Here is a 15,387-nt window from a genome sequence, read left to right on the forward strand (position 1 = left end):
TTCAAAAAACACCATCTCCTCTCAATTCCATTAGTACCTGTAACCACTTTCCCATTTGCCCCTTTCACCGATGTTCCCACATGTTCTCTTGTTATTCGCATGTTATTAATTTCCTTCCAAAACACCATATTATACTTCCTGAAGTTTACTGATACACGTTCACTCCAGCTCATTTGTTCTCTTTTTCAACCTTGCAACTTCCTCTTAACTTCCTGCCGTTTTCTTATACATCTCCAACCATTTGCACTCCATCGCGTATGTACCGCCCATATACCTCTATTTTCCTTTTCATGAGCAACTTTGCTTCGTCATCCCACCACTCATTACCCTTTCTCACCTGCTCAACTCTTACCTTCCGCATGCCATTCGTTTCTTTCGCACAAGTCTGTTTACCAAGCTCACTTACTCTCACCACTCTTCTCTCCCCACAACATTTTCTCTTTTCCGAAAACCTTTACAGATCTTCACCCCAACCTCTCCGAGGCAATGATCAAACATCCCTCCAGCTGTCACTCAGCATATTTATATCCAAAGTCTCTCATTCGCACACCTATGTGTGTGTGTGTGTGTGCGTGTGTGTATCATATATGGAGCTGCTGCAGTGCTCAGGAGCAGGTCACGTTATCGCGTTGGACCTTCGGGTCAAGGAGTGTGACGTTTGTGTGACTGTTGGGCGGGTTTGAGACAATCAAGAAGTGCTCTGTATCTTCCGTGCGGAAGTTCCATCCTGGGCACGAGGAGTCTTGTGTTGAATCTGTGTTTGTAATCCTGGAGAGGTGGGTGATGTCCAGGAATACAGACGAGAATGTATGACGTTTACATATAAGGGGGACTGTAGTTTCAGACGGGTGTATCTGGTGGAGTGGTGTTTGTTAAGTACATGGGATGTCACCAACCCTACAAGGCAATTTGATAATGAGTCCTTAAATGACTTTATGAAACAGACATATAGCCACTCTGGGGAGCTTACTATCTTATGGAGGTAAGTATTACCTGGAGAGGGTGTAAAGGATATCTTAAGAAGTATTAGTGCTGACTGAAGAGGTTAGAGGAGGTAAAAGGTAAGGCTAATTATGTTATGGGAGTTAATAGAGGCGATTGGAGAGAACAGAGGAAGTATGTTTTTCATGTTTTGGGAGATATTAGTGTTGCTGGAGAGGGCAGAGGTGGAGAGGAGGTAGGCTCGGTGGCGGGCGGGCCAGGCGGGGGCGGGGCGTAGAACGAGTCGTCCCGGCCGTGAGTGCCGTCCTCAGTCAGTACCGGGAGAGAGTCCCATGGTGTGTGATCGTGGCCGCTATGGCCGTTGATAACCGCTCAACCTCGGCCCTATTTAAAAGGGCCGAGCAGTTAAGGCGTTGGCAGGAGAGTGAAACCAATAAACAAGAAGTGTTTGATAATAACAAAACTCGAAAAGTTAATTTTAGTGATGGCTGCATCTTTTTAGCAGCTTGTGCTGCAGGGGACAAGCAAGAAGTGATTCGCCTCTTGGAGAAGGGAGCCGATATAGACACGGCCAATGTGGACGGTCTCACAGCACTTCATGCGGTAAGTAGCAGAGGTTTCCCTTGTTATTGTCTGATTTTCATTATAGTTTCATCATGAAGCCAAAAAGATGAAATCAGAAGTTAAAGGTTCTGTTTGAAATGAATGGGGCCAGGGGCATCCAATTTCAAGATGGCTGCCACCCTTCTGTTTTCGGCATGTAGAATGGTGTATTTCCCCGGTACGTAGCCCACATGTAGCCAAGTTCTGCTGCAGAAATGCTATATAGTAAACGCTTCAAGTAGTTGATATCTTGAGTTACACTTCCCTGAAGGGAGTAGAGATGTAATGAGGTTATTCATTTGTTTTGGTAGTTGCCTGTTGCTCGGGGTGAGGGCGCCAGTTACCAATTTTTGTACGTCATCCACCTCTCTTACAGGTTTATTATATATCCAGCCCAGCACATGTATATTGTATAATTAAAACATTCCCCTTGTTCGCATTGTATATTTCTGGCTCCGGCAGTAACGGTTTTAACGTGTCTTTAGGTAACGTGTGAGGAGGCTATGTTGAAATTTAAGTAAGCTGATGTTTTCAGCACAGGCCTCTATATATCTCATAAGGAGTCGAGAAAGGCAAATGTGTACATCTGTCTTTATTTGCCATTAGATTGTTTGATTATTATTTTGCCGACGGATGTAACAGTATCGATGGGTCAGATGGTAGTGTGCCGTTAGTTTACATTCTATGTACCACTTATTACTGGATTTATTGATGAACGGAGAATAGTATCGTGATTATGATTTTCTCTGAGGTAGGTTAGGGCCGGAGACGGAGCACCCCGGTTGGGATTTAGGTGATTTATATTCATCTCTTCCCGATCTGTTCCTTACACATTTTTAAATGGTAGGGAAGAGCTCTCTGATGACTCACTGGATGAAGTGAAATGGAAATTCATCTTCGCTCGTGAGAATTTATATTTGTTTAGGTTTGTAGTTACTTGAAAAAACTTTTTATGGAAAGTTAATAAATCTAGTGAAAGTGGTGCAAGGAAATAAAACAGTATTGGCTTAGTATTTGTATCTGCATTGTCTGGGTTTGGACATCATGTGATATTCTTGTGCAGTGTTAGTGTTGTATTTAGGAAATGCAGTAACGGCAGCATAGGATGATGTGAAGCATTGCTTTTATTGTAGGATGTTGAAAAGATAGTTGTAAGAGTTTAGGTTTACTTGTGTAGATAAAGCTCTGCATTGTTATTTACTTTCAGGAATGTCATATTTTGTTTTTGCACTATTCAGAGAGTACAGTTACACCTGTGAAGCATGATTTGGATCATTCTTTCATATGTAAGGGTTAAGAGAAAATGAGGGGTTAATTATTATAATGTACAAGTAGATAAATATCATCAGTGGAATTATACCAACATTTTATTCATATTGATATCATTTGCTCATGTTTGCTTACATCCAGCACAGTGTTGGTTTATTTTGACTCACATATTGAGAATTAAGAAGGAATTTAATAACTGTGGAGGTAATGTGAAGTTTTCATAGGAAATCTCGATGTTTCACAATTTCATTACTGGTTCCTGCTGTTACAATCATTAATCCCATATTTGCCAAATTTAATATTTCACTCTGAAAGTTTAGATAGATTGTTCCCCCATTGGTATTTCTGTAATTACAGTGACTGTGTAAAGCACCGAAACATGAATAGATAGTCTTTTTTGCAAAGCTTGTTTCAGTGTAAATCACAAACGGACTTACTGGGTTATGTGTATCTGGATATATGTACTTTTATTTTAAAAGTAGGTAAAACACCTAAGTAATCAACAGACTTTGATGAAAACTTCACACTTACTCTCACTTGGTAGCTGAATCAATAGCAGAAAAGTACAAATGTTAATTTTGTCCGCTGCTGGGAATTGCATGGTTTCTTAGTCTTGTCTGTACGTGGTAAAAATGAACTTCAAAATGCTTTAGAATATGATAGGATTGCATAAGAGTCAACAAAGCTCATTTGTAATACTTCAGAATACCCATTACTAGTGTATTTCTTTGCGTATGTACTCTTTTGATACTGATTTGCATCAGCCATTCTGATGTTGCGCTGCCATACATTTTAGTTCATTAAGACTCGCTGGGGATCATTGCCATTAAAAACACCATGTTCAAATTATAAAGTTCAGTACAGCCATATTGGCATAATTGCCTCTGACCCACAAGATATCTGTTGTATTTTAATGTTACAGTGTCTATCATTATAACACCTAGAAATTGCTGTCAAACTATCAAAAGGGCATCATGACCTGCATTTGGCATGATCTCCCAATAATTATATTAGAATAAACAAAAAAGGAAAATGTTGCCAGAACAGGTATTGGTCGTAGATTGTGTTTACTTTATACCCTTACATGTGTCTTTGCTCAGCTCTTCATCGTTCTGCTTGTATTTCTGCATCAAAACTGAGGTCTTTCTGTTTCTTAACATCCAGTGCTATAATCCAGAATCATAATTATTAATACTTGCTTTTAGTTGATTTTCAGGGTACTCAGGACTTTATGCACTGGACTCTTCATGCTTCCATATCCTGTTGATATTAAGTTATTAGTACCATATGAAGTCTTCGAGGGTCTTCTGCCACAGTATCCAGGGCTGGGCCCAGACTTCTCCGTTGGGTTGTTGGTCGACCAAGCTGTTGGAAGCCTTAATCTGCAGGCCCACATACCCTCACTGCCTGGCTGGTGTGGTACAGTTTGAAAGTACTTGTCTGTTGTGCTTTTAAACTTCACCACTGTTCATCTCATGTTTCTGATGATTGCAGGCATGGCGTTGAAGAGTCTCAGGTTCCAGATATTTAAGGTTTTCTCTTTTTGTGCATATTACACCTGTGGATTTCGGTGATAGTAACATAAATTCTTTCATGCCTGTCGTGTTAGATGCAGTTTCCCCTGTCTTTTAGGGTGATGTTTGGACAGCAGTGTTGTATTCAAGAGAGAATTAGTACTTTGAAAGTCCAGTGTATTCATCCCACCATCCTTCTGGAATGGATTCCTTTTTTTGTTGACTAGTCACCTTCATATAAAGTTTAAGGCTCTGTCCTCTTGTCTTCATAATCTATTTAATCTTCCCATAGTTGGACAATGTTCTGCATATCATTGTGGCCATGAATCATTTTGTATAATGTTCACATCTTCCCCTTTTAATTTTATATCTTAGACTGGGCAATTTCAGTTTCTTTTCTCTTCTTGGTAGATTATATCTCATCATTAGGAGGTTTCCAGTGGATCTGTGTTCAGCTGCCTTTATTACTTGATTTTTCCCTCGTACTCTATTGGATTTCATACTTCAACTTGTTCTTTTCTTTTTCAGTATGTATTTGCTTGGATTTTTATGGATGGAAACTTCAGAGCCATTTTCACACCAATTCCCCTTTTTGAGGTCCTCTTGCAGTCTTGGCTAGTTGTCAAATTGGTATTTTAGTACCATTATCAAAAGTTAGTAGAAGGATGGGGTGAAAAAGATTTTGAGTGACCGGGGTCTGAACATACAAAAGGGTGAGAGGCGTGCAAGGAATAGAGTGAATTGGAACGATGTGGTATACTGGGGTCGACGTGCTGTTAATGGACTGAACCAGGGCATGTGAATTATCTGAGGTAAACCATGGAAAGGTCTGTGGAGCCTGGATGTGGATAGGGAGCTGTGGTTTTAGTGCATTGCACATTACAGGTAGAGACAGAGTGTGAACGAATGTGACCTTTTTTGTCTCTTTTCCTGGCACTACTGTGCTGAAGCAGGGGGGTAGTGATGCTGTTTCTTGTGGGGCGGGGTATCGACAGGAATGGATGAAGGCAAGCAAGCATGAATATGTACATGTGTATATATGTATATGTCTGTTTATGTATATGTTGATACGTATATATGTATGTATATATATTTGTGTGTATGGGCGTTTATGTATATAAATGTGTATATGAGTGGATGGGCCATTTCTTCATCTGTTTCTGGGTGCTACCCTGCTGACATGGGAAACAATGATTGATTATCATAAGAAAATGAATATTCATATTTATGTATATATGTGTGTATACAAGTGTATGGGCTGTTCTTCGTCTGTTTTCTGGCATAACTTTGCTGATGTGGGAAAATGTGACCAAGTATAATGAATAACTGAATAGATAAATATATGTGTGTGTATGAAATATTTTTGTTTATGTACTTGTTTGCCATTTCCTGCATTAACAATGCATAACTAGGAACATGAAGAAAAACTGCATTTGCTCATATCCATTATCTTGCTGCCATGTGCAGGGCACTAAAACCACAGCCTCATATCCAAAACCAGACCCCATACACCTTTCCATGCTTTTCCCCCAACTGCTTCACATACCTTGGTTCTGTCTGTAGACAGTACATCAACCCCTGCATAAACCACATTGTTCCAGTTCCTTGGAGGAGGCTTACAAGGATAGAAGAGACTCCTTGGGCAGAAAGGTAAGATGTGTTTTTGTGTGTGTGTGCGTATATATATAAATGGGTATGTTTGAAGGAATAGTGGTTCCAACAATGTTGTATGGTTGCGAGGCGTGGGCTATGGATAGAGTTGTGCGCAGGAGGATGGATGTGCTGGAAATGAGATGTTTGAGGACAATGTGTGGTGTGAGGTGGTTTGATCGAGTGAGTAACGTAAGGGTAAGAGAGATGTGTGGAAATAAAAAGAGCATGGTTGAGAGAGCAGAAGAGGGTGTTTTGAAGTGGTTTGGGCACATGGAGAGAATGAGTGAGGAAAGATTGACCAAGAGGATATATGTGTCGGAGGTGGAGGGAACGAGGAGAAGAGGGAGACCAAATTGGAGGTGGAAAGATGGAGTGAAAAAGATTTTGTGTGATCGGGGCCTGAACATGCAGGAGGGTGAAAGGAGGGCAAGGAATAGAGTGAATTGGAGCGATGTGGTATACCGGGGTTGACGTGCTGTCAGTGGGTTGAATCAAGGCATGTGAAGCGTCTGGGGTAAACCATTGAAAGCTGTGTAGGTATGTATATTTGCGTGTGTGGACGTGTGTATATGCGTGTGTATGGGGGGGGTTGGGCCATTTCTTTCGTCTGTTTCCTTGCGCTACCTCGCAAACGCGGGAGACAGCGACAAAGTATAAAAAAATATATATATATATATATATATATATATATATATATATATATATATATATATAATTTATTATTATTATGCTTAGTCACCTTCTCCCGCGTTAGCGAGGTAGCGTAAGGAAACAGATGAAAGAATGGCTCTACCCACCCACATACACATGTATATACATAAATGCCCTCACATGCGCATATACATACTCATATATTTCAACTTATACATATATATACATACACAGACATACATACACATGTACATATTCATACTTGCTGCCTTCATCCATTCACGTCGCCACCCCGCCACACATGAAATGGAACCCCCCTCCCCCTGCGTGTGCACGAGGTAGCGCTAGGAAAAGACAATTAAGACCACATTTGTTCACACTCAGTCTCTAGCTGTCATGTGTAATGCACCGAAACCACAGCTCCCTTTCCACATCCAGGCCTCACAAAACTTTCCATGGTTTACCCCAGACGCTTCACATGCCCTGAATCAATCCATTGACAGCACGTCGACCCCAATATACCACATCATTCCAATTCACTCTATTTCTTGCACGCCTTTCACCCTCCTGTATGTTCAGGCCCCAATTGCTCAAAACCTTTTTCACTCCATCCTTCCACCTCCAGTTTGGTCTCCCACTTCTCCTCTTTCCCTCCATCTCTGATGCATATATCCTTTTTGTCAGTCTTTCCTCACTCATTCTCTCCAAGTGACCAAACCATTTCAATAGACCCACTTCTGCTCTCTCAACCATGCTCTTTTTATTACCACACATCTCTCTCACCATTCTCAAACATCTCATTTCCAACACATCTACCCTCCTCCACACAACCTTATCTTTAGCCCATGCCCTGCTACCATACAACATTGGAACCACTAATCCTTTAAACATACCCAGTTTTGCTCTCCAAGATAACATTTTCACCTACCACACATTCTTCAGGGCTCCCAGAACCTTCGCCCCCTCGCCCACACTGTGACTCACTTCCACTTCCATGGTTCCATTCACTGCTAAATCCACTCCCAGATATCTAAAACACTTCACTTCCTCCAGTTTTTCTCCATTCAAACTTACTTCCCAATTGACTTGTCCCTCAACCCAACTGTACCTAATAACCTTGCTCTTTTTCACATTTAATCTCAGCTTTCTTCTTTCACACACTTTACCAAACTCAGTCTCCAGCTTCTGCATTTTCTCACCTGAATCAGCCACCAGTGCTGTATCATGAGTGAACAACAACTGACTCACTCCCCAAGCCCTCTCATCCACAACTTGTCCCTCTCTTCGAAACTCTTGCATTCACCTCCCTAACAACTCCATTCATAAACATTGAATATCCATGGAGACATCACGCACCCCTTCCGCAAACCAACATTCACTGGGAACCAATCACTTTCCTCTCTTCCTACTTATACACATGCCTTACATCCTTGATAAAAACTTCTCTGCTTCAAGCAACTTACCTCAGACACCATATACCGTTAATACCTTCCATAGAGCATCTCTATCAATTCTTATCATATGCCTTCTCCAGATCCATAAGTGGTACATACAAATCGATTTGTTTTTCTAAGTATTTCTCATATACATTCTTCAAAGCAAACACCTGATCCACACATCCTCTACCACTTCTGAAACCACACTGCTCTTCCCCAATCTGATGCTCTGTACATGCCTTCACCCTCTCAATCAATACCCTCCCATTTGATTTCCCAGGAATACTCAACAAACTTATACCTCTGTGATTTAAACACTCACCTTTATCCCCTTTGCCTTTATACAATGGCGCTGTGCATGCATTCCGCTAATCCTTAGGCACTTCACCGTGAACTCTACATACTTTGAATATTCTAACTAACCAGTCAACAACACATTCACCCCCTTTTTTAATAGATTCCACTGCAATACCATCCAAACCCGCTGCCTTGCTGGGTTTCATCTTCCGCAAACCTTTCACTACCTCTTCTATGTTTACCAGACCATTCTTCCTGACCCTCTCACTGCACACCACCTCGACTAAAATGCCCTATATCTGCCACTCTTATCATTAAACACATTCAACAAACCTTCAAAATACTCACTCTATCTCCTCACTTCACTAGTACTCGTTATTACCACCCCATTAGCCCCCTTCACTGATGTTCCCATTTGTTCTCTTGTCTAATGCACTTTATTTACCTCATTCCAAAACATCTTTTTATTCTCCCTGAAATTTAACGATACTCTCACCTCAACTCTCATTTGCCCTCTTTTTCACTTCTTGCACCTTTCTATTGACTTCCCACTATTTCCTTGCAAAAATTGTCCAAATGTCTCTGTCTTTCCTTTCACTAACAATCTTACTTCATCCTACCACTCACTATTCTTACTAATTTGCCCCCCTCTCATGCTTCTCATGCCACAAGCATCTTTTGCACAAGCCATCACTGCTTTCCTAAATACATCCCATTCCTCCCCTACTACCCTTATGTACTTTGCTCTCACCTTTTTCCATTCTGCTCTCAGTCTCTCCTGATACTTCCTCACACAAGTCTCCTTACCAAGCTCACTTACTCTCACCACTCTCTTCACCCCAACATTCTCTCTTCTTTTCTGAAAACCTCTACAAATCTTCACCTTTGCCTCCACAAGATCATGATCTGACATCCCTCCAGTTGCACCTCTCATCACATTAACATCCAAGAGTCTCTCTTTTCCAGCTTCTATAAATTAACACGTAATCCAGTAACACTCTCTGGCCATCTCTCCTATTTACATACATATACTTATGTGTATCTCTCTTTTTAAACCAGGTATTCCCAATCGCCAGTCCTTTTTCTGCACACAAGTCTACAAGCTCTTCACCATTTCCATTTATAACACTGTACACCCCATGTACACCAGTTATACCCTCAACTGCCCCATTACTCACCTTTGCTTATTTATAGGTCCTAGATTCTTTTTTTGCCTAATTTAAAGTGTTTTACTTCCTCAGTCTAACATAGACCTTTTGTGCTGTCTTATTGTTTGTAAAACTGTATGGCTTATGGCCTTCAAATCTATCATTGATATTTCTTCTCATGAGAAGGTTTAGCCCAACCTGATAATAGTAGTGCTCATAACATGAAACTTTGCACTCTTAGGGGTGGAACTCGATAGAGATGTTTTTAATTGCTTTCCAGCTCATACTTCTTTCATTATTCTTCTTCTCCCAAGGACTGTTGTATTACAGTTGCCTTGTTTCATTGTGGGTACATTCATTAGTATTGGACTTGATCTGATACGATACTGAGTTCCTTCATAACATCAGCAATCCTTAATTTAAGCACATAGACAAGTTCAACAGGAAGCCATACAAAGCAGTAAAAGCTTCTTGTGATGATTATTCATCCTGGATTGTACAATAAAGTGTATGCTGATTGTCAATAATTTTTTCATGTGTATTCTTACTTTATGATGTCCCAAGAGTCCCTTCAGTCTTTATTGAAACTCCAGCAACACTCAGCAAGCCACATACACCAAGTAGGATTTAGGTCATAAAGTTTAGTGATTTATGTGTGTATCTCTGTGGGGAGAGGGCAGGGAATCTGAGCAGTAAGTGTTCTGTGTTTTCCATGTCGTTGTTTCAGTGTGGGCACAAAGGGTCCTGGGATGGTTGAATTGGTGTTTGTAGAATTGTAGGCAACTGTTGGATTTATCTGTGGTGGGGTGTCATTTGAGTTGGGAATGTGGTTGTTTAGTGATTGTTGGGTCATTTCAGTTATTTTCAGTATTAGATTTGCTAGAGATGAAGGGGTACATGAGAAAACCCAAATCTGGTTATTGCATTATTCTTTACACCACCTGATGCAAGGCCTCAAGAATTTTTGGAAGAAATAAGAAACATAGAATCATGTCTTGGCTTTTTCCAAAGTCCAGTCCTAAATATATTTGTCTTAGGAGACTTTATATGTAGATTATCAAATGGAGACTGGCAGGAAGTGACATTGTAGTTGAAAATGCTGACACTGGAAGCAGTATGAACAAACAGCTTTGGAAGAGAGTTATTCAGACTGTGTGATACGTTCTCTCTCAGCCAACATACAACAGAATCATCTAGAGGAAATAACACATTGAACTTAATCATTACAAATAATGTAGACCAAATATGCAACATTACCATCTCAAAACACCCAGTACTCTGATTACAGTGTAATAGAATTAAAATCAAGCTTGGAAATTAAATCACCAAGTCAGAACACATGTAACAGTGGAGATGTTTCCTGTAAGTTTAGTTTTAATAGTAAATGGATGAATTGGGAGATGTGATCAATTAAATGTCTGTGGCACAATGGGAAACCCTGCAGAGTACCAAATTAAAGGAAGAATGTATAAATGACATGACCTCTATGGTACTTTAGAAATGTAACATGCATATACCAGCAAGAATGCACAAAAGGTTTATATTAGAATGAGAATGATGAGCACTTTACAAGAGGCAAAAATGAACTGCAGACCTATTGAAGAAGTCATAACTCATCAAGCAAAGGATAGAAAACTTATTAAGTGAATTGTTGAACATGGACCAAAAGCTAAAAATGTCACATGGAACAGGAAAAAGAAGTCATTCATGAAATGAGAAATGTCCCCAAATACTTCTTTTATGCAAAATGCAAATTCAGGACCTCATACTCCTTTGGCCCACTTAAAACAGAAGGTTTTTTACAGACAGCTGCTAAGAAATGAGTGAGATTTTGAAATGGCAGTATGAATTTGAATTTATTGAACCCAAAACCACATTAAAGACAAATGACCCAAAAGACTTCTTAACAGTAATTCCCCAGGTGTACACATAGCACATACAGCACCTCAGCATAAGATTTCGAGTGGGCTATTGAGAGCAATCCCATGCACTCAGCCCCAGACCTGGACTCGTGGAACTCATTATTTGTAAAGAAATGCGAGACAACTTTAATTTGCTATTGTGAAAGTCTGAAACTGACTTGCATCACTCCACTCCACAAAGGTGGATGGAAAGCAGTCCTAGAAAACTGTTGACTGATAGCATTAAAATCTTGCATTATTGAAATCTTCAAAAGTGTCTTAAGAGGATAACTGACCGAGTTTATGGAGTTAACCTACATAACCCAAGACAACATGGTTTCAGAACAGGAAGATCTTTCCACTCCAGTTGCTTTACCACAATAATAGGAGTGTTGAAGCTCTGGTAAACAAAGAAAATGCTGCTGTGATCTACACAGATTTTGCAAAAACATTTGACGGCTTTGACCATGATGTCACATCACAAAGAATGCGAAAGATAGGAGTGCATGGAAATATTGGAAAATGGGTATACAACTTTTTAACTATCACAATATGTTGTAGTAGGCCATGCCATTTCAGTACCTCGATGATAAAAAGCTCAGTCCAGAAAGTTGCTGTACTTACACCCCTCTTGTTCCTCATTATTATATCTGATATTGACAAACACAAACTACAATTTCACATCATCCTATGCAGATGACTCAAGAATAGATATAAAAATCACATCAGTAGAAGGTACTGATAGGCTACAAAAATACATTAATGAAGTCTTTAACTAAGGCAAGTGAGAACAACATGCTTTTCATTTATTATTTCCACCTGTCTAGTATAGGGATAATGAAGAATTCAGAAATAATACAGAATAATGGGCCGACAAAAACTAGTTGAATGAAATACCTGGGAGGAACAATGCCTGACAACCTAAACTATAGCAAACATGGCAAAATAGGTGCCTTATGCAGAAAGATGGTTGGCTGGATCCTGTGGACCATTAAGACTAGGGAAGAAAAAACAATATTATTCAAGGTGCTAATTCTTTAACGAATCAAATATTGCTACATTCTAATATTACTCTGAGTGAGATTGTGGGTTTAGAAAGTGTTTAGATATCTATCTCAGTCCATATCCATATGGTTAAGGAACTGTTATTGCTGGGATTGGGTGAACCCTCTGTGGATACATTACATGGAGAGCAGACAGGATTAGGTATATCATCATATGTACCTGGAGAATCCGAGAAGGTATGGTTCCCAGTTTGCATCTGGAAATAGCATTCTTCTAATATAACAGGTATGGAAGCCTTTGTAGAATACTACCTTGGAAATCCAAAGGTGTGCTGTCCACAAAGAGAGAAAACACCTTGAATATCTGGGGCCCAAGACTCTTCAGTGCTTTGCCTCCTGTCATCAGAAACAGAATGGTATGCACAGTTGTGATGTTTTAGAGTGCACTTGACAAATACCTACAAAGTGTACCAGACCAACTGGGCTGTGAGAGTGATGAAGGCCTGTGTGCTGTAATATCCAAGAGCTTGGTAATCCAACAACCCAGTCCAACTGCATGGGCCCAGCCTAGTTTGTTGAGGTGAAGATGCCTGAAGATTTCATCTGGTATAGATGCTGTGCAGTTTTCAGCATTCATTAATTGTTCTTCTAAATTCATGTGAACCAGCCTCTGGTGGTGTATACTTCAGGATAATATTTATTCTATATTTTTGTGATTGCTTTCATTTCTTTGTTTAGATATAGATATCTTCATTTAGAACAAATGAACGAGTTTATTGAATTGTGCTCAGTTCCAGAGTGTTTGTTTTTCTTAGTTTTGAAATTTGTTCAGGAATCCATATATCATTATATCTCTAGCACTTTATATGAGATGCTGTAAAACAGCAAATATTATATTTGCCTCAGTTAATTCAACTTTTATGGAAGTGATTTTGTTCACTAGATTTAAGCAAAAATGAAAGATATTTCAGTTTGCTGCATTTTCTAGAGGGGAATCTGATGCAAAACCACCATCTGCTTTTAGACTAAGTTTGAATTAGTTTTCTTTTTGCTATATGTTGGAGTACATTCCTAAGTTTAACCATAATCTGTATTCTGTAAAGTAGCATATCCCTTGATCAGGGAACTTCACCTCTTAACTTTGATTGGTCACATTTATTTTCTCTATCAGAAAAGGGAGGAAGCCTTTGAAGGGTGTCCTGGTTTGGACCTATTAGAATCATCATGGAATGTTAATACTTTATTTCTCTGTTTGACATTAAATGTACATGTGCTAGTATTCTAGATCATAGCATCTTTTATTTGGGAGTGACTTGTTATGAATTTGTGGTGGTCGTTGTTTTGCGTTTGTCCTTGTGTCACTGTGTTTCTGCTTCCAGCATATTATATAGACGTGCAGTGACATCTGTTCTTGTTATGTAAGTTGTTGATGACCATAGCAGCAGGTGCACTAGATTTGGTACTATTATGTGCCTCTCATGCCCCAGTTCTTGTTATATTGAGTTATTGTTTATTGTAATTTTATTGCTGATTTTTGTAACTTAGAGGAGGGGGGTGATGCTGTTTATTGTTTTATTTCATTGCTAGTCTGGTACTGTTGTTTTTGTTTAACTTGAAGGTATCTTAAAATATGTGGCAGCTAGAGGGTGGATGTATGCATATCATATCATGGTTCATTTGTGACCCTTGCTTGTTTCTTTATTCATAGAGTGCATAACTCCCCTTTTTTGTAACTGCAAATACCATTAATGATATTTGCAGAGCTCAGTACTGTTTGATTTTGTGAAACCAAATTTTAGATTTTTTTTTCATTGTTTCCTACTTTAGTGAGGAAGCACCAGGAACAAGACAAAAGAAAGGCCACATTTGCTCACATCCATTCTATACCTGTCATGTGTAATGCATTGAAACCACAGCTCTCCATCCACAACTAGGCCCTACAGACCAGTACCAGACCAATAAAAGCAGTGTATAGAGCCTTGTTAATAGGCAGTACCACATATATTTATTTTCTTGATATTTGATGTCTTCATGAGGTTTTCCAAATCTTTCTGATGGTGCCTGAGCCCATCATAGCCAGATACCTGCCTCTTACAATCTTGTCATCATGCAGCTGTGATTTCAGTATAAAGTTTTCCCCTACTTTTTTGTTATATTGACTTTGAAAGTTATATGAAATTGTATATTTTTATCATTAACAATATTTATGTTTAATTGCTTAATATGTAATGTACTCTTTAGGTACTATTGGTAAAAAGAGTACTTTTTGTTTTTGTCGCCTAACTGTTTATCCCAATAAATAGTTTACTGAGGAATCTGCTTCATGTCTCTCTCTGCCATGCAAGGTAATGGAACACATTTTCACAGTTCTGTGGTCTTGGATTTGTAAGTTATGGAGTCGTAATATGATGCACTTCCTTTCAATTGATTTCTGTTTTTCATAAATACATCTGATGGTTGAGATGTAATCAGGTCTGTAGTTTATTGTTTTTGTGTATTAAGACAGTAAGTTTGATAATTAATTGATTTACTAATAATTCTGATAAGTACAATATTTCATAATTTTCTTGCTTTCATATAGTATCTTTAATCAAATGCTGTTGATGTACTATGTTAAGAGTTAGATCATTAGATCAGTTCTTTTGTTTCCATTCTGGTTTTTATGAGAGGCAGGTTTTTCTTTGACTTTTTTTTTTTTTACTTTTGTAGTAATAGCTTAGTGACTTTAGTAACTGTAATCTATATACTTTTATGGTATTTATATGTTTGCATATGCTTCCCTCCTAATTTCTTCCAGTCTCCGATCTTTCTATCTATCTTTCTATATCTGATGTCTGTCTCAATTGGGAACTCCTTCAAAGGGGTGGCCTCAGCAATAGAGTCTCCATAATAAGAATTCCAGTGCTGCTTCTTAGCCTTTAGTGCCTCACCCACTGGCAGAGGGCAAGTCTAGTGCAGTGTTTGCAGAG

At 39.2% G+C, this 15,387-nt stretch overlaps 1 protein-coding gene across 18 annotated transcripts in view; it reads left to right on the forward strand.

Annotated features, from left to right (window-relative positions):
• The first annotated feature begins 1,235 nt into the window (after positions 1–1,235).
• The window catches only part of Mbs (Myosin binding subunit), a 414,505-nt gene continuing 400,353 nt past the window's right edge, over positions 1,236–15,387 (forward strand). For 5 of the 18 annotated variants that reach the window (XM_071665281.1, XM_071665283.1, XM_071665282.1 and 2 more), the window contains exon 1: positions 1,238–1,545. In XM_071665281.1, coding sequence (XP_071521382.1) covers positions 1,297–1,545 — 249 coding nt within the window. In that variant the 5' untranslated portion in view covers positions 1,238–1,296. Of the gene's footprint in view, positions 1,546–15,387 lie in introns of all 18 variants that reach the window. The other 13 variants (XM_071665305.1, XM_071665285.1, XM_071665286.1 and 10 more) reach the window with 8 other exon arrangements.

Source organism: Panulirus ornatus, chromosome 1 (assembly GCF_036320965.1).
Source record: "Panulirus ornatus isolate Po-2019 chromosome 1, ASM3632096v1, whole genome shotgun sequence".
NCBI classification, from domain to species: domain Eukaryota; kingdom Metazoa; phylum Arthropoda; class Malacostraca; order Decapoda; family Palinuridae; genus Panulirus; species Panulirus ornatus.